At 21.6% G+C, this 25717-nt stretch overlaps 6 protein-coding genes across 19 annotated transcripts; 3 read left to right on the plus strand and 3 right to left on the minus strand.

Moving 5' to 3' along the window:
* Nucleotides 1–90: 90 nt before the first annotated feature.
* On the minus strand, nucleotides 91–2433 carry LOC116414897 (uncharacterized). Its single transcript, XM_031918416.2, has 2 exons — nucleotides 2068–2433; nucleotides 91–1816 (listed from the first exon to the last, which is right to left on the minus strand). The coding sequence occupies exons 1-2, from the start codon at nucleotides 2305–2307 to the stop codon at nucleotides 785–787; spliced, it is 1272 nt and encodes a 423-aa protein (XP_031774276.1). The 5' UTR covers nucleotides 2308–2433; the 3' UTR covers nucleotides 91–784.
* A 74-nt stretch (nucleotides 2434–2507) lies between these two features.
* Nucleotides 2508–14311, plus strand: LOC100868591 (DNA replication licensing factor Mcm5). Of its 11 annotated transcripts, XM_012490485.3 has the most exons (11): nucleotides 2567–2700; nucleotides 10608–10819; nucleotides 11344–11446; nucleotides 11607–11620; nucleotides 11738–11862; nucleotides 11972–12479; nucleotides 12542–12888; nucleotides 12955–13388; nucleotides 13453–13724; nucleotides 13788–14020; nucleotides 14154–14311. In XM_012490485.3, the coding sequence occupies exons 2-10, from the start codon at nucleotides 10699–10701 to the stop codon at nucleotides 14015–14017; spliced, it is 2154 nt and encodes a 717-aa protein (XP_012345939.2). In that variant the 5' UTR covers nucleotides 2567–2700; nucleotides 10608–10698; the 3' UTR covers nucleotides 14018–14020; nucleotides 14154–14311. The 11 variants fall into 11 exon arrangements, with proteins under 11 accessions (XP_086760818.1, XP_086760811.1, XP_086760812.1 ...); XM_086904686.1 differs by having other exon boundaries at nucleotides 2528–2700; nucleotides 11248–11446; nucleotides 11607–11862; XM_086904688.1 differs by lacking the exon at nucleotides 11607–11620 and having other exon boundaries at nucleotides 2528–2700; nucleotides 11248–11446.
* Nucleotides 6967–10746, minus strand: LOC100872020 (uncharacterized). Its single transcript, XM_003696681.4, has 3 exons — nucleotides 10446–10746; nucleotides 7534–9832; nucleotides 6967–7455 (listed from the first exon to the last, which is right to left on the minus strand). Exons 2-3 carry the CDS (start codon nucleotides 9727–9729, stop codon nucleotides 7240–7242), a joined length of 2412 nt encoding a protein of 803 aa, XP_003696729.4. The 5' UTR covers nucleotides 9730–9832; nucleotides 10446–10746; the 3' UTR covers nucleotides 6967–7239.
* LOC100870516 (aldo-keto reductase family 1 member A1) lies at nucleotides 14030–16697 on the minus strand. Of its 2 annotated transcripts, none has more exons than XM_012490490.3 (7): nucleotides 16129–16697; nucleotides 15522–15607; nucleotides 15244–15408; nucleotides 14975–15178; nucleotides 14775–14891; nucleotides 14287–14681; nucleotides 14030–14198 (listed from the first exon to the last, which is right to left on the minus strand). In XM_012490490.3, exons 1-7 carry the CDS (start codon nucleotides 16259–16261, stop codon nucleotides 14150–14152), a joined length of 1149 nt encoding a protein of 382 aa, XP_012345944.3. In that variant the 5' UTR covers nucleotides 16262–16697; the 3' UTR covers nucleotides 14030–14149. The 2 variants fall into 2 exon arrangements, with proteins under 2 accessions (XP_012345944.3, XP_086760819.1); XM_086904693.1 differs by having other exon boundaries at nucleotides 15762–16133.
* A 626-nt stretch (nucleotides 16698–17323) lies between these two features.
* LOC100868932 (uncharacterized) lies at nucleotides 17324–21801 on the plus strand. 2 transcript variants are annotated; one of them, XM_012490483.3, is made up of 6 exons: nucleotides 17324–18150; nucleotides 18223–18418; nucleotides 18632–18800; nucleotides 18913–18985; nucleotides 19097–19854; nucleotides 19923–21801. In XM_012490483.3, the coding sequence occupies exons 1-6, from the start codon at nucleotides 17455–17457 to the stop codon at nucleotides 21070–21072; spliced, it is 3042 nt and encodes a 1013-aa protein (XP_012345937.2). In that variant the 5' UTR covers nucleotides 17324–17454; the 3' UTR covers nucleotides 21073–21801. The 2 variants fall into 2 exon arrangements, with proteins under 2 accessions (XP_012345937.2, XP_086760820.1); XM_086904694.1 differs by having other exon boundaries at nucleotides 17423–18150; nucleotides 18223–18382.
* Nucleotides 21802–21861: 60 nt separating this feature from the next.
* Nucleotides 21862–25252, plus strand: sip3 (septin interacting protein 3). 2 transcript variants are annotated; one of them, XM_086904695.1, is made up of 9 exons: nucleotides 21862–21998; nucleotides 22114–22351; nucleotides 22485–22577; nucleotides 22657–22809; nucleotides 22872–23162; nucleotides 23255–23469; nucleotides 23575–23792; nucleotides 23863–24265; nucleotides 24344–25252. In XM_086904695.1, the coding sequence occupies exons 2-9, from the start codon at nucleotides 22223–22225 to the stop codon at nucleotides 24645–24647; spliced, it is 1806 nt and encodes a 601-aa protein (XP_086760821.1). In that variant the 5' UTR covers nucleotides 21862–21998; nucleotides 22114–22222; the 3' UTR covers nucleotides 24648–25252. The 2 variants fall into 2 exon arrangements, with proteins under 2 accessions (XP_086760821.1, XP_003696709.1); XM_003696661.4 differs by having other exon boundaries at nucleotides 21880–21998; nucleotides 22070–22351.
* The last annotated feature ends 465 nt before the right edge of the window (nucleotides 25253–25717 follow it).

Genomic DNA, 25717 nt, shown 5'->3' on the forward strand with positions numbered 1-25717 from the left:
AGCTATTTCATAATCAGATATATTCACATTGTTGAAGAATTTTTTTAGATGAAGCTCTTCACTTCTTTGCATTAAGTTTCAGGAGAATAATTATAATAAAAGAAAGAAACTTTGAAATTTATTAAAAATTTAAAATATGTGAAATATTTTTAACATATCTTATATTCAGACCATAAACTAATATTTAATATGATACTTTAATTTATACAATTGTACAATATCACATTACTTTTAATATTAATATAGTTTTATTTTAATTAGATCTAGTTTTATAACTTATTAGTTGATGGTCTGTAAACCCCAAATTTATACATTTGTACCATCAAATGGCAGTTCATTGAAAACAGACTACTAAAAGACAAATATTTAACTGCATCACAATTGTTATCAAATGAAGATAAAATATAGAAAATACACCACAAATATAATACAGCTCTTTGTAATACTTTAGCCTGCATAGATATAAATTTTACTTTTTCATAAGATTAGGTATGTATTTCCTATTCCATTACATATTTAAGTTTACACAAAACAGTTTTAAAAAAAAAGGGAAGTAAATTATAAGGGCACATTTAAGGACAATCTAGGTTACATATCTTATATCGAAAGAGGATTTTTTACTGCACAAATGCAATATTGCATTTAAACCAGTCTTGTTTCCTAAATTGGTAGGATAAAAGCAAATATGCAGGACCAATGACATATTTAACATGACTTGTAAGTTAATTTTTAAAACATTCAATAGATTCTTATATGGTGGTGTATAAAAACAGCTTTTTATAATTTATGTAGGGAGACCATCAATTTTTTGAATGGTTACATGACCATTTGAAAGATTAACTGGGGTCATAGATGCTTTAGAATTCTCACTTGAACTACTATCACAAGTATCACTTTTACTATCAGTACTAGAGACAGAACTATCTTTTCTCTGACTATTTTTACTTCTAGAAACATATCCCATAAGTTCTGAAGAAGAGCTAGAATTTGGAAGGAGACAACTACATCTGCTCCTATTCTCATTACTTGTACTATCACTGTCGCTTTCGCTATCAACACTTGAAACTGGACTGCCGTCCCTTTTAGCTCTTAATAATTCATTTTCTCGTTTTAATTGTTCATTTTGTTGCATTAAATCATCAATTCGTTGTTGACAGATTTTTAATTTTTTTGCTGATTCTGAATCTGTACTACTACTGTTGCTTTCCAAGTCTCGTTGTTCTGTTTGATGAAAATTTTTACCACGTAGTCGTTTTGTTAATAAATCTACTTTTGCTTCTAATTGCAGATATTCCTGTATCAGTTCTGATTTACTTAATGTGCTTAATCTTTCAGCATGAAGATCTTCATATGCAGTTGAGAATTCCTTTGTCAAGAATTCTTCTTCGTCTTCTGGAGACGAATAAAAATAATCTTCATCAGAGTCAACACTGAAACTAGAATCTCGAGTACGAGAAGGGGCTGATGGTTTTTGAAATGTAGCAGGTAATTCTGATGATGCAGCTTCTGAAAGCTTTTGGTCAAGATCTGGAAGATCACTATGATCATCCATAAGAAATTGTGTAGTGTTATATAGTGCTGGAGGTTGTCTACCAGTTTTTGCTAATCGACCTCTAGATCTATATCGCAGCTGTTGTTGATATGATAATTGTTGTTTTGAATATGGTTTTAATTTTCTATGTTTAGGTTTACCTCTACGAGTTTTTCTTTTTTTCGCTGCAATATCAATTCCATCTTCATGCTGACCTCCCTCCTGATCTCCACTACCACTACCACTTTCAAATTTTCCAGAATTTTTTATTAATAATTTAGAACACTAAAACATAGAAACAATTATATTAATTTTTAATTTTCAATACTTTAAATATCTTATTACATATTATGTTGTAATATTTATTTTAAAAATTTTACGATTAAGAATCATTTAATATGATAATTTATATGATAATTTCTACTAAACTTTATTTGAATTTCATTGTAAAAATACAAAACTACAAATGATTTTTAAAATATTTAACTTTTGTAGCACAATATTTTTAAATATTCAAACTAAAGCAAATATCTTACGGTTTTCTTATTAATATAATTATTTTTGTTGATATTTTCTCCGGTAGAGAGCGACACTTGTTCCGAAACAGGCAACGACAACGATGACGCCGCAGGCGTCGGCTCTGCTTGTACGCCCTTCACGTCATGTACTTTATCAATGCCGTCCGACACTTTCTCCATTACCGTTTTGACATCATGATTCTCCATATTTATAATATTGACCAAAATTCGGCGATTTGCAGTGATACAAGCACTCATTACCGCTTAAAAACACTATCTCGTCCACCAATACCTTCCACTCCCGTTTTACGAACCGTACGTCTTCACTGCAAACAGCGACTGAATCGCCATGTTTGATTTGTCCGTGATTCCGTGCGATAGCGAAGCGCGACGTGCTAACGTTTCAGAGGAGTAGGGAGATTTGTTCCGAAAGGTGGGGCAAATGTATTTCTTTCCCACCGAACTTCCTACCATTTTCACTTATCCTTCAGGCACTGCTGCCTAAAAGACCATAGGCGATTTTTTTCTTACTGCACCCGTAATTTAATATTTATAGTATAGAGTGAATGATAATCATATATCAAGTATATTTTATTAGTACTTATTATTTAATTAGTGAATATTTTTTTAAACAACGCTTGGATTTTCAATGTATGTATACTTAAAAAATTTTTATATATTTATATATCATACATATTCAATTAACAATTAAAGTTTCAAATTAATCATATATATGAATGAAAAAAAATATTATTCTATATTTTTTAACATATTTTTCTAATACAATTACTATAATATTTATGTTACTCAAATATATGTCATATCCTGAATCTGATTCTTATTTATCTCATTAATTTTACTAAATAGAAACTTTCGCTTTTATAATAAAATATTTGATCGAGTTAAATAGATTTATAAATTGATAATGGAAGATAAGTATTTAATTTTCAAATAAAAATATTAAATTAAAATGTATTACTAACTATTATTTATTTTTAATATATATTATTATTATTAATGTATAAAAATGTATAAAAAATGTATAAGAATTAATATTATTAATTAGATATAAATAGTTTTCTATAATATATTAAAAATATATTTATTTTTTTAATGTAAAATAATTTCGATTTATGTTACAAAAATTTGAGCACAAAATTTCTTTATTATCACAAAATTTCATCACATTGCATTTTTAATGAGTAAATTTTTTTCATATACTGAATTTTATAATTATTTCTTCAATTTTATAATATATATAATCTGATAAACGACATTTGTATCTATGAATAAATAAAATCTTTTCATCCTATTCAAAAAATTCAATCAAAATATATTAACGAAATAGTAATAAAATATAATTTTAATTTTAAGAAGATAGTGAAGAGCTGTAAAAATCTAGTTAAATTATTTGCTAAACCGAAGATACACTGTATTTAATATAATACATACATACATATATGTCGACCTACTTCATACATAGTTATATATAATTGTATTATAACTTATTATATACATTCGATTTACAAATAGCTATATATACATATATTTACAAATAGCTATATATAAATTTCCTTTTATGTTGTAAACAGTTTTTTCGGTTTAATTAACATCATCATAACATCGCATCATTATTTGCATCATTGTTTTTGTATTCAAAATGAATTTTCTCGAACTATTATGTTAGTTTTTCAAACATATTTTTCAATGAATATGATCTTCAATAAATTTAGTGTTTAAAATTATAATATTTTATTGACTTCATAATTGTGAATAAGTATAATATTATTTTATGAATAATGAAATTGGCAATAACAAATATAAGTATGAAACATAAGAATATATTTAATATTAATTTAATATTTGCTTCCCTTGTTATATTGCAAAAAAATATTACATAATTGTTATAGAAATATAAATCTAACATATAGAATCTTTTACTTTTTTCTCAATAAGGAAATATGTATATTATAAATAATTTTTTTTTGTTTATTGAATATAATTTAATTTAATTTAATTTATTTTATTATAATATAATTTAATTTATTGAATATAAATATTAATTTTTAGCATTTACAAATTTTTAAAATAATGAATTTTTATACAATAAAAAGAAATATATTTTTATTTTTTTCATGTTCAATAAAAATATTAATCATAATTAATACACTTAGATTAGATTATTATATTTTTTATAAAAATTGATCTTGATATTATTAATATTATTATATTTACATTTAATTCATATATTTTTTTAAACAATTACGAAAAAAAATAAGTTTTTTATTCTTCAGGCACATTAATTATATTCATATAATTAAAGTAATTTTTTAAATATAAACACAAAAAATTAAGTTAATTATGATCAAAAAAAAGATAACATTATATTTATTGTACACAATATAATTTTCATGAAATAAAAAATAATTTAATATCATTGATCTATGAAATATATAATTTTATAAATTATATATAAATTATATAATTTATTTATCTATTACATATTTTAACATGTAATAATATAGTACAATATATTTTTGTATTTTATTGGTTTGCATTTTGCATTTTATTCGTATTGATGTAACTTTCAAGATATTTTATAATTACAATAGTTCAAATATGAATATCGATAATAATGATAAATTTATATATATATGTGAGAGAATACATATAAAATAATTTATCAGAATTCAAATAATTAATGTAAACATACATTCTATGTAGATTTTTGTACAATCTTATTTAGAATGTTTTTTGAAATATAAATTCTTCATAATTAAGATTGTGAATCATTATAAATATTTTTATATAAAACTTATTATATAATGAATAAAAAACACATAATATACACATACATGTTATAATGTAGATATAATATCGACTATTGACAAACTATCGTAATTATATATATATATATATATATATATATATATATATAGATCAAATCATATTATTAAAATATTAATTATTATCATTATTTATTTATTATTAATAAAAAAAGAATCATTTAGTATTTTTTTTATTTCATTTTATAAATAAGATAATTATATAAGAATAATAATTTGTATAATATGTTTATCTCTTCAATAATATTGAATACGCACCTTTTCATATGCTATCTTTTTTCGTTTAAAATCTACCTATTTTTTGATAACTTTCTCAATACTATATATAAATGTATTCTAATATAAGAAACATGAAGTGTTTCATAATTAATCACCGCGAATCGTATATCATCGAATAATGTTAAGCGAATTATTCAACACTTCAATTGCACTAAAAATGCACCGTCTATTTTTTTATACCAACTTAATCTAAATTATATAATTAATTTGCAGAAAAACATGATATAAATTTTATATATATTAATTTCATTTTATTTGAAAAATGACGTAATGATTTGATTATTTAATTTTTTAAATGCAATTTCTTTTTTCTGTATTTTAATAATTGTAATATTGTAATAACAGATATAATAATTGTATTGTAATAACAGATATAAGATAACTAAATTAAGTGAATAATTTAGTAAACCATAAGTAATAATGAATTATAAATTCAAATCTGTTAAAAATATAAATGTTATGAAATTAATATTTTTTGTATATAATATTTTACGTATTTTATATTAATATATATTATGATCTATATATCATAAAAAAAAAATATTGATTAAAACTGAGATAAGCTCTTAAAATTTTATTATTATTTTTTTTACATCATAAAATTCCTTGTATTTTCATAAATTCATAAAATGAATAATTTTTAGAAAAAATTTTCAGAAGAAAAGATCTTAAATTTCGATATTAAATTATCTTAAATTTTGAAAAAAAAATTAAATTTTTTTATCTTAATCCCTTTATTTATTTTTCTTTTATTATATTGTAATTAATGATCACATACTAATTGATGATGATCTTGCAACATATATATATACATATTGTTATTATTTACATAACAATAATAATATTATATGAACGTAAAAATAATATAAATTATAAAATTATAAAAGAATGGATGCAATTTTAAAAAAAATTTTATTACATTTAATTAGCAAATTTTTAACTTTGTAAAATAAATATTTTTAAGTTTGTGATATATTTCAGTGAAAATTAACAATGTTATACATCTGTTATTAATCTAAAGTTATATATATAATTTTCAACAAATATTAAATATAAATATTATAAATATTTTTTTTTGTTGTTCAAATTGTTGTATCAAGATAATAATAAATAATGTAAATCAAATCTAATAATTGGCATTTATGTATGCTTGTACATATAATATGAATAATTTTAATGAAATATCTCATGTATAAATATACATAAATAATTATTAGAAATGATTAATATTCCACATATGTGTTAAGAATAGAATATATATGTGTATGCGTGCACGCACGATGTCAGCTATATATAATAATATAAATATATTTTTTATTAATGACATATATAAGTAGAAATAATCAAACAAAAAATACAAATATTTAAATTCACATATAAAATAATTATTTAAAATATATTTAATATATATTTATGATATAAATCTATAATATTAAATAATATTAAATGATGAATAACTAAAAAATTTATTTTTTAAAGTTTATGAGTAGAACATATATTGATATTTATAAAAATATATATTATAACATATTATAATATATATGAAAATAAAATGTTTAAAATTAATAAAATAAAATTGACATACAATAAAAAAAATTTTTTTTTAAATTTATTATAAATACTCATAAATAATTATTTATTTGCTAAATAAAAAAATATACACACATAATATATGTGTGTATATATATATATATATAATAGATAAATAGGAATAATTCAAATAATTATATTTTTTTATTTATATTACTTATTATATTATTTTATATTTTTTTTATAATTTAATAATTATATATGATGTATAAAAATTATTTATTTTTATAATATTTATAATATTATTATATATTTATATCAAATGCATATATACAGGCTGAAAATATAAAATTACTTTTTTTATATAAACAAAAAGTCTTTAATCTATTATATTGTTACAAGTATTATTTCAAAAATTTATATATTCTTAATAAAAATAATAATAAAATATCTATGATAAAATAATAAAAATTATTAATATATATTTTTTTAAAATTAATAATATTTGTTTCATCTTTTTATGATAATAATAAATTTATTCAATTACAAGTTCATGCTGATCTATTTCATGAAAAGTTCTGTTGATGTCCTGGACCCATTTCTGTAATCTTTTTTCTTGCTCCATTTTCAATTTATTAGTTTTCTTTCGTTTTACTTCATGTTCAATTGATTCCATTTCCTCTTCTTCATTTTCTTCTTCAGAAAAACTATATTTTACATTACGTTTGCGTTTATATGAATGTCGTGGAGGCTAAAACATATATATATATTAGATTATTATTAGTAATTTAAAAAAATTTAATTTATTAATAATGATTAGAAACTATACCTGTGTAAAGTGAGATGGTTCAAAATCAGTAAATAGTGGAATATTAGACGAAGACACTAGAGATGTTTCACCTGTTTCAGATAGAATATCAAATGTATCAGAAAAATTCAAAATATCAATTTGTTTCTTTTTTTCTTTAATGGGTAATTTTTTTATTTCTTTATTTTTAATTAATATATTTTCTTTATTATGTGTATCTTTCTCTTCTTTTAAATTTTTAATAAGCAACTTATTTTTTATCTCATCAATTGATAATCTTGCAGTAAGTTTTATGTCATGTATAATTACATTCGATTGAATAAATTTTTCTTGTTTGTTACTTTCAATTTTATGCTTAATAGAAGATACCTCTTGATCAGATTCACTATCACTAAAACCAAATGTGTTATTTAATTTTATATTAGATTCATTAACTTTCTTTATTGATTTATTGATTATTGATATTGATTGTGTATCATCAAAAATTCCATGTGGTGTTTTAATTGTTGTGCATTGTGGTAGTTCCATTATATTAAGGAAATTATTTAAATTTGATTGTTTCAGAATTCTTTTCTCATTAAAAATTGAATTACTTTGTAAACCTGATGGTCCAGGTTGAGAAATAAAATTTTCTTTTTGTTCATTAGCTTTTACATTTAATATATTTTCTTGAACTTGTGTGCTAATTATTTCTTTTTTAAGATTTTTTTTTGGACTTAATGTAATATTTTTTTTAATTTCTTTATTGTCAAATTTAAATGCATTATTTACATTAGAAGTAACACTGATTGATTGTATATTTGACTGAATATTTTCAGTTTCAATTGGTATATGTTCATTTATTTGTTCTATTGAAGATTTAAATTGTAAGGAGTGATCGATATTTGTAATTTCTGTACCAAATTTTCTTGAAGTTAAAGGATTTTTCTTTTTGGGAGTATTAGTATTTATATGCTCTTCTTTACTTATATTTTCATTATTTTTTTGTAAAATGTTTTTTGTTTTTGTTATATTTCCAAATTGTTTAGATTCATTTAATGTTCGTACAAGTTTTTTACTAATAATATCATAATTATTATTTTTAGGTGTGCTTTGAAATACATTTTTTACTTGAGAAAATGTAAGTAATGATGCTCTCCAAGGACTGCAGAGCATCTGAGAATTTTCTAATGATTTTCTAATTGGTGATAAAGATTTTTCAAATAAAGAATAATTAAGTGTATTATTTTGTTGTATCATTTGTTTATTATTAAAAATATTTGTTGGCCTAAATGGTTTAAAATCATTTGAATTTGATATTTGTGAAGTATCTATTATTGAAATTCTTTTATCACTTAAATCTTTTACTGATATAATTGTAGGTTTTGTAACTAATTCATCAATAGTACGTTCTTTGATTATATTTTCTGAACTCTTCACTTGTTTATTTATTTCTATATTTGGTTTAAGATTTTTTACTAAATTTTCTTTTAATATATTATCTCTAATATTCAAATGTTCCATAGAATCTTTTTTTTTAATTTCAAATTCTACAAAATCTGAATTTTTAATTTCTTCACTTTTTTTAATAATTGATTTTTTTTTAGCAACTTGTTTCACAGGGATATTTTTCTTTTTTCTATTTGTAACTTTTCTTTTAGTAACTATTTTTCTTTTTTGTTTCTTTGGTAATCTTTCATTTGAATCATTAATATCAAATTTAAATTCATATATTTCACTGACATTTTCTTTCTGCTTTTCTGGTGAAACATGTTTATAAATTGGTAATTTTTTTTTATTAGTAGATAATTTCTTTGTTGATATTCCACTCATAGACTTCTTAGAATTTTTAGAAGATCTTAAAAAATGTATTTTAGATTGGTTTAAAAATGATTCTTTTAAAGACATTTGCTTTGAAATATTCTTTTTTACTCTTGTAATAAGTTTTCTTTTTTTATTTTTTGATTCTTGATTATTCATATTAGAATTATTATGTGTAACAATATTTTCTGATTTCACTGTATCATTAATATCTTCCTTAGATAACTTTTTATTTCTTGTAATTTTATGTTTTTCTTTTGGAGTGATTTCTTTAGTTTTTGAAATAGATGTTTTACCTTTTCTATTTTTTGTATTTTTGATTTTTGTTATGGATCTTGTATTTATTATTTCAGTGGAATTTTTCATTTTTGATATTTTAATAATAGTATTCTTAGTTTTCGATGTTATTTTTGACATGATATTTTTTTTTTAATTTAATTTTTAATTGTGCCTTTTGCATAGATGAAATATGTTTTCTTATTAAATAAAGAATCATTTGTATTAAATTAATAACATAAATCTGAAATAAAATTAATTTCTTTTTTAATCAATAAAATTAATAATGATAAATGATAAGAATTAATAACATTTTTATAATGATTATTAATTATTAAATTAATATTAATTAAACATAAAAATTTTTAATATTAAAAATATCTATAAAATTTATAATTATATATATATATAAATTATTGTAATATAAATTATATATAATATATAAATTTATATTTATATTAAAATAAATAAAAATATAATAAAATAAATTATATTTATATTAATTAATAAATTATAATAATAATTAGAAGAAATAAAAGATAGAATATAAAATAATTTGTTTATATTTTAAATAAAATTAATAAACTTTCAGATGAAGTTTAAAATATGTCAACATATGTGATGAAATTAAAATATTCGTATATTTCGTTTTAATATATCTTATTTCTATAAATATCGATAAAATTAAAAATTTATAAAAATTTGAACATTTTATTTACAAAAATAAATTTAATTGTAGTAATTTTTATTTAAAATAACATTCTAATTAATTTTCCATTCATTCTATTATAAAATTAATTCTTAAAATTAATCATTAATATTATAAAATTAATTCTTTAAAATTTTATATTATTTACCTTAACTAAAAAATAAAAGATTCACTGAAATAATATAATTTATCGTTAACATTTTATAATTTATAAAAAATTTTTTTTTAAAAATAATTTACTATATTAAACAGTTTATTAGAAAGAAAGTTTAAAACAATTTACGCAATACATCAATTTCTTTTTGTTTAGATGAATTGAAAATAATTATAAGAATAATAAAAAGTATTTATTATAAATATTGTTTTAAACAATGTTCCAATGAAACATAAAAAAATAAGAGATGAAACATAACACTTCGATTACTTCAGTTTATATACGGTTAAAAACTGTACATACAGTAGATTGGAAAATTCTCGATAGAATCTATGTATTACTGATATTAAGATGGTACTCTTATAAAGGTAAAGAAGAAATCCAGTTACTCGTATTTGATTCGCTTATTGTAATATTACTATATAATTGATTTGAATATAAAATTTTAAGCCAATAATTATTTTTTTAAAAACTGGATTTATTAGAAACAACTAATTGAATTTGTATTCTTTCTGAATATTTTTTTTATATTTTTTTACTTATAAATAATTTTTACGGCAGTAATAATTTAATAATAATCGAATAATTTAATAATTTTATAATAATATATTATTTAAATTTAATACAAATATTGTTTAATTTGTTTATTTTAATCTTTATTTTATATTCTATACATATTTCACAATATAACTATAAACAAATATGACTATAAAGCATTATATCTCTATTTTCTTATTTTATGTTATAATATTCGAAGAATATCCATAAAGTATTTCCCGCCAATATTTTTTTACAGTGTTGAATGCTTATATTTTACTAAAATTAATAAAAAATTAACTCAAAATGGAAGGATTTGATGATCCAGGAATATTTTTTTCTGATAATTTTTCAGTAAGTGAATCTAATGACACTCAAACAAATCTTCAATTTTCGAAAAAGAAGTTTATGGAATTTATTAGACAATTTCATGAAGGAAATTTCAATTATAAATATAGGTATTTAAAGTTATAATTTTAAGTTATAATTTTCCAATATATAAAAATTTAATTATATATTATATTAAAATATTATATTATATCTTAAATATATACCTTAAGTATATTTCAAAATAATATATAATATTCAATATATTTTATTAATAATATAATCTTTCAGAGATATCTTAAAACGTAATTATAATTTGAGTCAATATTGGATAGAAATTAATTTAGAAGATTTAGCAGCTTTTGATGAATCACTAGCAGAAAAAGTATATAAACATCCAACTGAATATTTACCTATTTTAGAAGAAGCTGCTAAAGATTTAGCAGATGAACTTACAGCCCCAAGGCCAGAAGGCGAAGAAAAAGTTGAAGACATACAAGTTTTATTATCTTCAGATGCACATCCAAGTTCCTTAAGAGGAATCAAAGTAAAACTTAAAATTATTTTATATTTAAAAAAGGAAAAAATTTTATATTATAAAGAATTAAAATTTATGTAGTTTATTGTTTTAGTTTATGATCATATTATTTTTTTAGCCTGATGCAGTTTCTAAACTTATTAAAATACCTGGTATTATCATTTCGGCATCTGGAATTAGAGCAAAAGCAACAAAAATTGCTATACAATGTCGTTCTTGTAGAAGTATGCAAAGTAATATTTCAATTAAACCTGGTTTAGAAGGATATGTTTTACCTAGAAAATGTACAACAGAACAAGCAGGACGACCAAAATGTCCATTGGATCCATTTTTTATAATGCCAGATAAATGTCACTGTGTTGATTTTCAAGTTCTCAAACTACAAGAATTACCAGATCAAATTCCACAAGGTGAAATGCCAAGACATTTACAATTGTATTGTGATCGTTATTTATGCGATAGAGTTGTACCAGGCAATAGAGTTCTTATTTTGGGCATATATTCAATTAAAAAAGTTACTAAAACTACTGGTAATAGAGGAGGAAAAGATAAAGCATTAATTGGTGTTCGAGCACCATATATAAGAGTAATTGGTATTTCTGTAGATGGAGAAAATACAGGCAATGGTAAAATTATATATATAATTATATATATATAAATTTTTTTATTTTTTTTCTATGATTTTTAGGTTCTCATTCATGTGTTACAAATGAAGAAGAAGATTTATTTAGACGTTTTGCATCAGATTCTAATTTATATGAAAGAATTGCAAGAAGTATAGCTCCTAGTATTTTTGGTGCATTAGATATAAAAAAAGCTATAGCTTGTTTATTATTTGGTGGTTCTAGAAAAAAAATGCCTGATGGTCTTTGTAGGAGAGGAGATATTAATATTTTAATGTTAGGTGACCCTGGTACAGCTAAATCACAATTATTAAAATTTGTAGAAAGAATTGCACCAGTTGCAATTTATACATCTGGGAAAGGAAGTTCAGCTGCAGGTTTAACAGCATCAGTATTAAGAGATCCCGTAACAGTAAGTTATTAATAATTTCCATATTTCATATTTCATTTTTATTAAAATATTTCATTTAACTTTTAGAGAAATTTTGTTATGGAAGGAGGTGCTATGGTTCTTGCAGATGGTGGTGTTGTCTGTATAGATGAATTTGATAAAATGAAAGAGGATGATAGAGTTGCAATACATGAAGCTATGGAACAACAAACAATATCTATTGCAAAAGCAGGAATAACTACAACATTAAATACTCGTTGTTCTGTTTTAGCAGCAGCAAATTCAATATTTGGACGTTGGGATGATATAAAAGGAGAAGAAAATATTGATTTTATGCCAACAATTTTATCACGTTTTGATATGATATTCATTGTTAAAGATGAACACGAATTAAATAAAGATGTAACATTAGCAAAACATGTAATGAATATTCATTGCAATGCTACACAAGTTACGGAACAATCTGCCGAAGGAGAATTGCCATTGCATATTTTAAAAAAATATATTCATTATTGTAGAACGTAAGGTTATTCATTATTTTAAAATATTTAATTTATTTTTTATTAATTTATATAACTTTTACAGTCAATGTGGTCCAAGACTAAGTAAAGAGGCAGGAGAGAAATTAAAAAATCGTTATGTTGTAATGCGAGCAAGTACTAGAGAACATGAAAAAGACATAGAAAAAAGATTATCCATTCCTATAACAGTTCGTCAATTAGAAGCTATTATAAGAATTTCGGAATCTTTAGCTAAAATGCAATTGCAATCTTTTGCTACAGAAATTCATGTGAATGAAGCACTTAGGCTTTTCCAAGTATCTACTTTAGATGCTGCAATGTCTGGATCATTAGCTGGTAATCTAGAATGAAATCAATAATATGTTCTGTTTTTTATTATATTATTTTTTAAAAATTTAGGTGCTGAAGGATTTACCTCGGATGAAGATCACGAAATGTTATCACGTATTGAAAAACAATTGAAACGTAGATTTCCTATTGGGAATCAAGTATCAGAGCAAAATATTGTTAAAGATTTTGTAAAACAAGCATATCCAGAACGTGCTATTTATAAAGTTATACATACAATGATACGACGTGGGGAACTTCAACACCGTATGCAACGTAAAATGCTATACAGATTGCATTGAAATGTAATGACATTTTATATTTGCATTTTAATTATATTTATTTGTTATTATATATAGTTTCCATATTTCATTCATTTCAATATATAAATATGTATATATTTAAACTACATATTAATAATCTTTTTTTTTTAATTAGGATTGTAATTCATCCTTAAATGGATAATGTGGATGATTCTCAACCCTAAAGTAAATAACATAACAAAATTTTATATTTTTATATTCTTATATATTCTTTTTTGGAATGAAGTATTTTTAATAAATATATTTACCCCTTAAAAAACAAAAAATTAAAAATTCTTCCACGTGGACCTTTATCTAAAGTACTTAAAAGTTTTGTTTCTTCTTCTCTTAATGAAAAATTAAATAAGTCAATATTTGTTTTTAGTCTTTCGAAAGATGAACTTTTTGGTATTACAACAACACCTATTTGCAATAAGTAACGTAATAAAATTTGTGCTGGTGATTTTTTATATTCTGCGCTTATTTTTTGTACTGTTGGATGTCCTAGAAGATCTGGGAAATTTTCAATATTATGTTTATATTTTGTTTGAAGATGAATTTTAGCTCCAGGTGATGCCAAAGGACTATAAGCTGTTATAATAATATTGTGCATTTGACACAATTGTCGAAGTGAATTTTGTTGTAGATATGCATGTAATTCTATCTAATAATAATTAAAATATAGATTTATTTATATATTTCTTATTATAAAAATATTGAAAAAAAGTATAATAATTTATTTACATTTCAAACTTACTTGTAAGTTACTTGGTTTAATTTGTGCATTTTCCCATATATCTAACACCTGTTTTTCATTAAAATTACTTAAACCTATAGATTTTGTACGACCTTTTCTTACTTGTTCTTCCATTTCCTAAAACAATTTAAAAAATGATGAATTATAAATTATTAATATTTATTATTAAAATTCATAATAATTCATTAATAAGTATTAACTTTCCACACTGAAACAGGATTTGTGTCAAGATCTAACACATAAGTTCCATCTTCATGAACTGCTGGAGTATAAGCATTTTCATCTAACTTAAAAGCAAAAGGCATATGGATTAAGTACATATCTAAATAATCTAATCCAAGTTTTTTCAGTGATAAATTAATAAATTTTTCTACATCTGATGGTCGATTTCCATAATGGGGTAACTAAAAAATGAATAAAAATTTTTTATTTTTAAATATATAAATTGTTTTCTGTGTACATAAATTACCTTTGAAGTGATGAAAAGATCTTCACGTTTTCCACCTTTTTCAAACCATTTTTTTAATACTTCTCCAATTGCTTCTTCATTATTATAATTAAATGCAGTATCAATATGTCTATAGCCAATTTCTAGAGCAAATGTCACAACATTTTCAATATCTTCAGCCTTAGCCTATGAAACATTCAATATTATACAAATTTAAATGTAAAATATAAACTAATTTACACATAAAAGTAATTGAATTTAAAATAATAATTTCAGCTTCAATGTAATAATTAAATCACCTGCCATGTACCTAAACCCACAATAGGCATATCATATCCTGACAATAATTGTACTGTTTGCATATTTTCTTTTTTCAATTGATCTGCTGTAAAAAATATTTGTAAAAATTGATTTAAATAATTTATAATAATATTTTATTAGTATATTCCTATCATCAAATTATTGCAATAATTTTAAATTATTATAAAGTATTATAATATATATATTAGTATTATTTTATGTATATAAAAATTAACTACTTTATAGAAGTGCTATTTGGATACAAAATCAATTTCTAAAGTTAGATCAGACTTGTACTGTTCTGAATACATAAGTTCAAGTTTATAGAGAAAGAGTTACATATATGTTTCACATTTATTGATCTGTGGTAAATTTTGCGATTGTTAATAGAGATTATGTTAGATATTGAAAAATATCTTTATTCACATCATAACATAAAAGAAATAGAAATTTTGTTGTATTGTAAGACTAAAATATCTTGAAATGTTCATATAGTAAATTTTCAAACTAGTCAGTTACAAAATATGATTTAAATTTACATTTGTACTAAAAATTAAGTAAAACCATTAAATGAGAAAATTCAAATAAATTAAATATAATACTTACATGATGATTGTACCAAAAATCGCTGTTGAATTGTTACGAAAAAACAATTGACAAATTGATACATTATACATTGGCTAGTATTAAATAAATAATTACGATATCTAAGCATGTTTCTTAGACATATAATAAGCATATAAAAATTTATAATATAAAAATATATACTTATATAATAGTATAAAATATCATAAATAAGATTTAAAAAATTTAGAATTTAAACAACTTATATAAATTATATTCCCGCTTTATATTAAAATCATAGATAATTTAAAACATAGATTTAAAACTCATGATTTTTCTAATGATCATTTAAAATGTGTTTGATCATTTATAATATGTTTAATTGTTCAATCAATTTTTTTAAAAAATATGAAAATTTATATATAATATTATATATATAAAATATGAAAATTATATTAAAATTTATATATCAATTTTCACATCAATATTATGTAGATGTTATAAAATTTTATTATTTAATATATAAAAAATATAACTAAGATTTAAATAATATTTTGTAAATTAAATGAAAATTATCCTTATGAATGAAACTAAGCTAAAAATATTGCACTGTTGGTAATATTATAAAATTAATAAATCCTTGATTTTTTTTGTTTAATATCACTTAAAAACACATATAATATATTATTAAATCAAAAAATAAAAAAATGATAAACTATAATAAAAAAATATAATATTACAAAAATAAAAAAAAATTATATAATGAAATTAATAAAATTATTAATTGAAGAAAAGTTATATAAAAAATCATAATATTGATATATAATAATAGAATTAAAATTCTTAAATTCTTAAATTTTTAATTTGTATTATATTTCTATAATTTATATCAAAATTGATATATTATATATAAATTATAGATTTTAATAATGTTATCATGATTATTTAATTTTTATTTTTTATTTATCATAATATTTTATAATAATTTATTAATATTTTGTACTACTTTAATCAGTTTTTTTTATACATGAAATATTTAAAATTATAATTTATATAAAAAAAAATATTATATAAAATATATTTTATATATACAATATTATAAATATTAGAAATATTATTTTACATATTTTTAAAATAAATCAAAAAAGTTATTATTTTATTTAAATGATCATATTTTCTAGGAATATATAAGAAATATTGTGTAGTTGGTCACAATGTATATCAGTTTTTATATGATAAATTCAATACGATTGCACGTTTTAGTATGTTTGTATAAACATGAAAATTGTATCATATTCTCGTATTTTATAAATAAAAGATTTTTATTATAATTTATGATTGAAAAACCTATATTTTTAAAATACAAACATGTTGATTTATGATATTTTACACAAAGAAACAGTATATCATTCAATTATTAATGATCTTCGTAATTACGGAGTTAAATATCGTTTAAAAAAGAATATGTTTAAAACAGAAAGATTCGAAGAAATTAAACATATTTCAAAAAAAATTTTTAAAATTTCTTTGTTATATCAACCATTAGATGTTGTGAATTTATCTTCTGGTGCCATTGTACATGTTCCTGTTTTTGTTAGCCAAGCATCTACATTTTTAGAAAAATATATTACTCAAGAAGGATTATTCAGAAAAGCAGGATCACAGCTTAGACAAAAAGAATTAATAATGCGTTTAGATAATGGTGGCAGTTTAGGAGAAAAACATCATGCTGTTGATGTAGCTAATTGTTTAAAAACTTTTTTTAGAGATTTACCAGAACCATTAATTCCATATACATACCATGATTTATTTGTGCATTGTGTCATGCTTAAAACTTATTGTGTACAAGCATTGTTATTGGCTTGTATCCTTTTACCACCACATCATTTAAATACTTTAGCATTTTTTATGGAATTTTTAAAAAAAGTATCATTATATGAAAAACAAAATAAAATGAGTATTGATAATTTAGCAAAAGTTATTGGACCAAATATTATGCCTTTACAAAAAACTACTATGTCTGCTGTACAAATGCGTCTTGAATTACATTTAATTGTTGTTAAGGTAATATATTTGTTTTAAAAATGATCACTTTTATTTAATATAAAATAACATTTATTTTAAATATTATTGTAGACTTTAATTGAAAATGCAGAAAGTATTGGTGTTTTACCAGATCATATAACACAAATTATTTCTATGGAAACAATTGGCAGTACAGATAATGAATTAAATATATCCGATCATTTACACTCAAAATCGAAAAAAAAAAAACATCGCAGTGGAAGTCTTACACGTAAGCCACATCTAAGTGCCTCCAACCTCAATCTAAGTATGTCTGTCGATCTGTTCATAGTAATTTAGTTCTGAATTTTATTCATATTGTATTGATATTAATAATGAAACATACAATGAAAATTTTATAAAATAAATATAAATATATATTCTAACAAATATATAATTCAATTAATTTAATTTAATTACTTGACAGATCAAAATTTTTTATAAATGTAGAATTCCATAAAATTTAAATATTTTTTTGTAGGAATGTTTAATGGCTTAAAAAAGATTGTTAGTAAAAATGTTGCATCTGAAGATAATATATATGATAGTCAAAAGATTCTTGAAAATACTGATTCAATACATGCACCAAATATTAAATCCACAAAAAAAAGAAAAGTTGATTATTTAGATTCACCAAATACAAAAAAGAAGTATGTATTTAACTTGTTTTCTTTTTTCTTATCATAAATATAATTAAAAAATATATATATATTTATTTACTTATATTTATTAATTTTAAATATCAATTATTTTATGTTTTAGAAAAATTGCAGATAAAATAGATAAATCCAAAAAAATTAGGCTTAGTTTGGACCGTTTTGTACCAAAAAAGCCAGTAAGAATGTTAAAATGATTAGTTTAATAATTAATTTAATTTTATAATATTTAATAATTTTAATTTTATAATTTAATTTTCATAATGTACAAAATACTCGTATATTTACAGAAAGCTGTTAATGAAAGTAAAGAATTATGTACAAATATTCTTAATGCTCATACAAATCGACGATGGAGTTCTATTTATAATTCTCATGATTCACAAAGAACTTATAGATCATATAGCGATGGTTCATCGCACTTAAAATTAATTTTAAAAGATAATGAAGTATCAAATGATCTTCACAGAGAATATAATAATATGTTTATTGATGCGGATGTTAATTTGTCAGATAGTGATGAGCAGGTCTTATCAATAGAAGAAGATAATATTAAATATAGCAATCGACATTCACAAATAAATTCAAGTTCAGAAGAACTAAAAATTTCAGATAATTTTGATCAAAAGCATGTATATTCAGCGAAAAGGAAATTAAATAATTTTGAAACATACTCACATTTTCAAGTCACATCTGTAAATAAACAGTCAGAGGAATATGTTACAATACCTAAAAGTGAATATGAAGAAATTAAAAATAGAGTTTCGGCAATTGAATCTCGTCTTTCTCAAGAATTCAAATGTATAAATACCGAAAATAATGAGAATAATGATGATTTGTTATTGCATTCTGTAAAAAAAGTACAAACTGCATATGAAAAAACATTAGAAGAAGCTAGTATTGAAAATACAGTAACAGCTGATTATTTAGCTAAGAAACTTGGTAAAGAACTAAAAATTAGAAGATCAAGTGAACATAAAATTATTAGATCTCCAAGCGCTCGAAAAATAGGAAGTTTAAAAAGAAGATCGCAAGAAAAAATAATGAGGTAAATAAATTGTATTTTTAATAATAAATTTTTATATTTTGTTATTTTATAATCATTAATTTTTCTAGTAAACGTGTTAGACGAAGTGCTTCATGGCATATTTCCCATGGATTACAATCATATATAAAATCAGATCAAGATTTAAATAATGCCTATTCTCATAAGGAAAAAATTTTTTCATTAAATTATACAAAGGATGATACTTACTTACAACCTATATCTACTTCTTTTTGGGAAGAAGAAAAAAATAATATAATTTTAAATAACGAGTTTAATAATTCAAATATATACACAAAAGATCATCAAAATTCTGTTCAGCCAATAAAAAATCGAACAAATATGACGGTACGTCGAGTGTCGTCTTTTCATGGTAATGAACTTACAAATGCAACTATTTATTCCAATGATAAAATTGAAAAACTAAAAAAGACAAATAGCCAACAAAATATGATTTTAAATAAAACATCTGTGGCTAAATTAATTCCTAGATCTGAAGGAAAGAAGAAAGTCATGTCTTGGAAAGATGCAGATAGATATTTTACATCAACAAATCAAATAAATTCTCCAATTATTCAAACTGGCCGTGCATCAATTGCAAAATTAAGAACTCAGAATGCAGGAATGGTACTAGCTAAAGCTAAATTATTTGATGAATGTACAACAAAAATGTATGCTCAAAATAGTATAAATAAGAAAAATGATTTATTTAATACAGAAGATGATCATTGTACAAATAATATAAAACAGAACTGTGAACGAATTGAATTATGTCGAAAGTCAAATAAAAATATAAAAAATAGAAGTCCAAAAATATTAAAACATTCTCCTTATATGGAAACTGAAAATAAAAAAAAAGATAATGAAATGTGTTATTGTATTTTAGAAAAAGATTCTATATCATGTAATACAATTACTCATCAAAAAGAAAATATGGCTGTTAAAACATTGCTGATGAAAAAAATGCCTATGAATATAACTCATGAGTCAAGATTAAATACATATAATACTGATAATAATGTGTTGTGTAAAACTCCACATATTAAGAAATCATTAACTGCAAAAACACCTAAAAATGGCAAAGCATTAGTGAGAAGACCTATTGTAGATTCTCATAGAACACCTTTAAAAGCTGTTAGTCAATTAGAAACTTCAAAATATCAGAATCCTAAAAATATTGTAAAAACAACAAGAAATATTAATAGACATACATGTACTTAATAAGATACAAATTTGTTAAAAATATATTCAGAAAAATTTATTTTATATTACATTCATTTATAAATTGATAAAAGTACTATTGTAATTTAGAATATCATAACAAAATTTAAAAGAAAAATTAATTTTTATAACATTTTTAATAATTGTATTTTTATATATGATATATTATCATATAAATATAGTAAAAAATAATTTTAAATATTGAAAGAAAATGAAAACATAAGCATGTAATAAATATATTCAAATACATTTTTATATCATAAAATATAAGACATTTTTAAACATTTTTTTAAAAAAATTCTGTATTTCTATATGTTTTGTGTTTATTTTTAAATATCTATGTGTTTTGTGTTTATTTTTAAAATTATTATAATGTTATTAAGTATAAACATTTTTTAAATTATATTTTTAATTGCAATAATATTTTTGAAAAATTCGAAGTTTATGCTATTCGAATTAAATTTCTTATATGTAATTTGAAAAATACAAATATGTAAATACTAAATATATTTTTAATATTTTGTTTTATATTTTTAATATTATGATATTATGTTTTAATATTTTTGATAATGTAGCATATTTTGTGTTTTATAATCCATATATATATTATAATTTGTTCATAAATGTAAAATTTATATAATTTTATACTCATTAATATATATATTATTATTGGAATATTATTTGAAAAAGTATATTTAATATAAAATAAAAAAATAAATAAAAATTAAATTAAATTTATCATTTCACGTGATTTAAATTTAATTTTAGCATATTTATTCATAGTTGCACCAATCAGATTTTACCGTCACATCTGGAACTGTCAAGTAAAAATAATACACGTTCATTATACACAAATAATATAACTATGACACGAAAGTTCTATATTCATTGTGAAATAAAATTTTCTCCAATGTTTAGATAATAAGGTATAATACAAAATAATAATATTTAATAATTATTTTATAATATAAAATATTAAAATTACAAATGTATGTAGTTTTGGATACTGTCGTTATGATAACAGCGCCTCGTTGATTCTAGTTGGATCTACAGCTGTTTATACGTAAATTGTTGGTGAAATAAGTGTCAGTGAATCTTACTTATATTTAAAAAGAACAGCCTTTGGGCTGAAATAATAGTCCGCGCAAAAATGAGAGAGGCTGGAATAATGTTAATAAGCACAGCATTAACATGTGCTGTGATAGGCAATGCTTATTATCAAAGAAAACAGTTCTATCCAACAGTAGTTCACATAACCAAATCTAATCCTAGTATGACGGTAAATTTCAATATTATCTTTTTTAAATTTTCTGTTTAAATTATGCTTTAATTATATTATAATTGATATTTCTGAATATTTATATAAAATTTATATAAAAATTTTTTCATTTGTTTAATTGTATAAAATTTAGGTTATCTATACTCAAGGTTTAATTCTAGTATTTATGATAAATGCTTTCTTGCGAAAGATATTTTTTGGTACTTTACGTGCTGCTGAACTTGAGGTAAATAAACAATATATTTGATATAATTAATAAAATTTCAAAAATATATTGGTATATATAAAGAATTATTTATTTATAGCATTTGTTGGAAAAAGTATGGTATGCAGTGACTGAAACTTGTCTAGCATTTACAGTGTTTAGAGATGATTTTAGTCCAAAATTCATAGCATTATTTACTCTTCTTTTATTTCTGAAATCATTTCATTGGTTAGCAGAAGATCGTGTAGATTATGTAAGTAATATGAATGACTTAATAAATAATGTCAGAATATAAAATATTTTATTAATTTTTAGATGGAAAGAAGTCCTGTAATAACTTGGTTATTCCATCTTAGAGTTGGTACTCTATTAGTTCTATTATTTGTTATAAATTTAACTATGATTCATTATGCATATAATACAACAGCTACAAAAGGTCCTTCAGTACAACTTGTCTTTGGTTTTGAATATGCTATTCTTTTAACTATTGTATTCAATATTAGTGTGAAGTATATATTACATACAATAGATCTACAAAGCGAAAATCCATGGGATAATAAACCAGTATTTCTATTATATACAGAATTGATAATTGGATTATTAAAGGTGAAATAAATTAATAACATTATTTTTCAAATATTTATAAAATTATTGAATTTAATTATTAAATTGAATTTAATATAATATATTAATATTAGGTTATTTTATATGTTGCCTTTGTTACTTTGATGGTGAAATTATATACTTTACCTTTGTTTGCACTTCGTGCAATGTATTATACAATGAGAGATTTTAAAAAAGCTTTTCATGACATTGTAATGTCACGTCGAGCTATCAGAAATATGAATACATTATATCCAGATGCAACAGCAGAAGAATTAGCTGCTGCTGATAATGTGTGTATTATATGCAGGTAAAAATTTTATACAAATTAACAATATTAATTAATCAGAAATGAAGTTTTTATATATATATGAATGTTTATATAATATTAAAAATGTATTCTCTAATATTTTAGAGAAGAAATGGTAGCAGCAAGTAAAAAACTACCATGCAATCATATTTTCCATACTGCCTGTCTTCGTTCTTGGTTTCAACGTCAACAAACATGTCCAACATGCCGCTTGAACATTTTAAGACCTGTTAATATTAATCAAGGAAATAGACAACAAAATCAGGCACAGGCAGGACCTCAAGTGCCTCAAGCTCCACAAGCAGCAGGATTTAATCCAATTGGTATGTTTATTTTTACATATTGATATTGGAGAAAAAACTAATATTTATATCTTATTGACTTGACTGAAAGTTCAAGTACTCCCAGCATTTTGGGCTGGAATGCAAGCTCCAGGAGCACCACCACCTCTACAGCAACAACAGCAGCAACAGCAGCAACAAACTTCAGATGCAACAACTCAACAACAACAAAATCAAAACAATGGACCAAATATTCCTTCAACATCATTCCAAAATTTGGCAGCTAATAGTGTACCATTATTTCCTCCTCCATTTCCAACTATGGTACCATTACCTCCTATTCCTACGCCACCACCAAATCTTACAGAATTAAGCGAAGAAGAACTTAGAGCAATGGAAGGTAATTTGCGACAAGCTGTCGAAGCTAGAATACAAACCTTACAAAGAGTTCAGCTTTTATTAGATGCTGCCAATGCTATGATGAATCAATATCAAACAGCAGCTGCTACTGCTAAGTATGAATTTTTAAATATTTTAATAAAAATAAAAAATAATAATTAATATTATCATTTTATAAGATTTTTTTATTATAGTATTCCAATGTCAACTGCAACAAATAACACAAATGTTACAACAGATGTTTCTGCATTAGTAAAACAAGGAATGTCAAAAGCTACAAGTCCTGAAATTAATAATGAACAACTGCAAATTAAAACTGAAATGAATGTTCCTACTGCAAATTCTTCCAATGATAATATAAATACATTATCAGGCACAAATAGTAACGACACAATTTCAGAATCATCAATTAGAAATGATATGGAACCTTCGAATGAACAAGAAATATTACGAAGACGAAGACTACAAAAATTTTCAGCTCAGCTTACAGCAGAATAAATATTTATAAAATTATGTGATAATTTGTGTAATATAATTGTACTTTGATCAATAACAGGCCTGGTTATAAATGCGATTAATAATTGGAAAAAAAAAATGTAACAATTGTGTTAAGAGCTAGAAATTTAAAGTTGATATTACAATAATAATCACAAATATATCAAATAATCCTTTAAAAAAAATAATATAATAAATTTGTCTTTTTTTTATATAAATTATCTTAGAAGCAAAACATATAAATTTTATAACTAATTTTTGTTCTTTAGTTACTTTATACATGTATATATCATGTCTACAATAGATTTTTTGATAAATTTCATAAAATAACTATTATATTGATTAAATTGTTTCTGTATTCTTTATCTAGAAATGAATTTAGTTTAAGTTTTTTTTATTCCATAATTTTTATATTATAAAAATGACTTAAAATATCTCGTCAATTTTGTTTATGCTACAAACTAATGTACAGATTTTAATAATTATTACATATTAAGAATGCTTGTGTCTGTATATGGGAATGGTAATGTCAGTTATTATAACATGACTGTAATATAATTGTTTTAAATAACTGTCAAAATATGTAATAAATTTATTTGTCTATTTAATGTTTTATTTTTATCATATAAATTTGTATACATTTATATATTTCATGTATGCAAAGTTATTTGTAATAATTTTAAAGAATAAATATATACATCAAATAAGATAATAGAAGATAAGTATAAAATAAATTATATTATTTATAAGTAAATGAAAGATTTAAAATAAATATAAATGTAATCATTTTAAATGAAAAAGATGTATATTATTCTAATTTATTTAAAAATAAAATTTTAAATATAGTTACAAATTATAAAAAAAGAATTAAATACATTATAATAAATTACGATATTTTTTTGTTTAAACAAAATTAAATAATTAATTATTCAATATTATAACATATAATATATAACATTCATAACATTAATAATTCATTATTAAATTATTCATAATTAATTCTTTTTTAAAAAAAACATGAAAATATATATTTTTAAAAATTATCATATAATTATGATTATAATAATATACAA

Source organism: Apis florea, unplaced genomic scaffold (assembly GCF_048593485.1).
Source record: "Apis florea isolate Af1SG1 unplaced genomic scaffold, ASM4859348v1 contig_2350_pilon, whole genome shotgun sequence".
Lineage (NCBI taxonomy): Eukaryota > Metazoa > Arthropoda > Insecta > Hymenoptera > Apidae > Apis > Apis florea.

Excerpts from the sequence above, each read along its gene's own strand:
- LOC100870516 (XM_012490490.3), bottom strand. The coding sequence starts at position 16,261 with ATGCTTATTATATGTCTAAGAAACATGCTTAGATATCGTAATTATTTA. Across the intron at positions 15,179-15,243 it reads ATCTTTTCATCACTTCAAAG|TTACCCCATTATGGAAATCG; the intron begins GTAATTTATGTA and ends TTCATTTTTTAG. Across the intron at positions 14,682-14,774 it reads TTAAACCAAGTAACTTACAA|ATAGAATTACATGCATATCT; the intron begins GTAAGTTTGAAA and ends AATTATTATTAG.
- LOC100868591 (XM_086904684.1), top strand. The coding sequence starts at position 10,699 with ATGAAACATAACACTTCGATTACTTCAGTTTATATACGGTTAAAAACT. Across the intron at positions 11,863-11,971 it reads GTTCCTTAAGAGGAATCAAA|CCTGATGCAGTTTCTAAACT; the intron begins GTAAAACTTAAA and ends TTATTTTTTTAG. Across the intron at positions 13,389-13,452 it reads TATATTCATTATTGTAGAAC|TCAATGTGGTCCAAGACTAA; the intron begins GTAAGGTTATTC and ends TAACTTTTACAG.
- LOC116414897 (XM_031918416.2), bottom strand. The coding sequence starts at position 2,307 with ATGAGTGCTTGTATCACTGCAAATCGCCGAATTTTGGTCAATATTATA. Across the intron at positions 1,817-2,067 it reads ATTATATTAATAAGAAAACC|TGTTCTAAATTATTAATAAA; the intron begins GTAAGATATTTG and ends TCTATGTTTTAG.
- LOC100872020 (XM_003696681.4), bottom strand. The coding sequence starts at position 9,729 with ATGTCAAAAATAACATCGAAAACTAAGAATACTATTATTAAAATATCA. Across the intron at positions 7,456-7,533 it reads AACCATCTCACTTTACACAG|CCTCCACGACATTCATATAA; the intron begins GTATAGTTTCTA and ends TATATGTTTTAG.
- LOC100868932 (XM_012490483.3), top strand. The coding sequence starts at position 17,455 with ATGTTGATTTATGATATTTTACACAAAGAAACAGTATATCATTCAATT. Across the intron at positions 18,419-18,631 it reads TGCCTCCAACCTCAATCTAA|GAATGTTTAATGGCTTAAAA; the intron begins GTATGTCTGTCG and ends ATTTTTTTGTAG. Across the intron at positions 19,855-19,922 it reads TCGCAAGAAAAAATAATGAG|TAAACGTGTTAGACGAAGTG; the intron begins GTAAATAAATTG and ends TAATTTTTCTAG.
- sip3 (XM_086904695.1), top strand. The coding sequence starts at position 22,223 with ATGAGAGAGGCTGGAATAATGTTAATAAGCACAGCATTAACATGTGCT. Across the intron at positions 22,578-22,656 it reads TACGTGCTGCTGAACTTGAG|CATTTGTTGGAAAAAGTATG; the intron begins GTAAATAAACAA and ends ATTTATTTATAG. Across the intron at positions 24,266-24,343 it reads ACAGCAGCTGCTACTGCTAA|TATTCCAATGTCAACTGCAA; the intron begins GTATGAATTTTT and ends TTTTTATTATAG.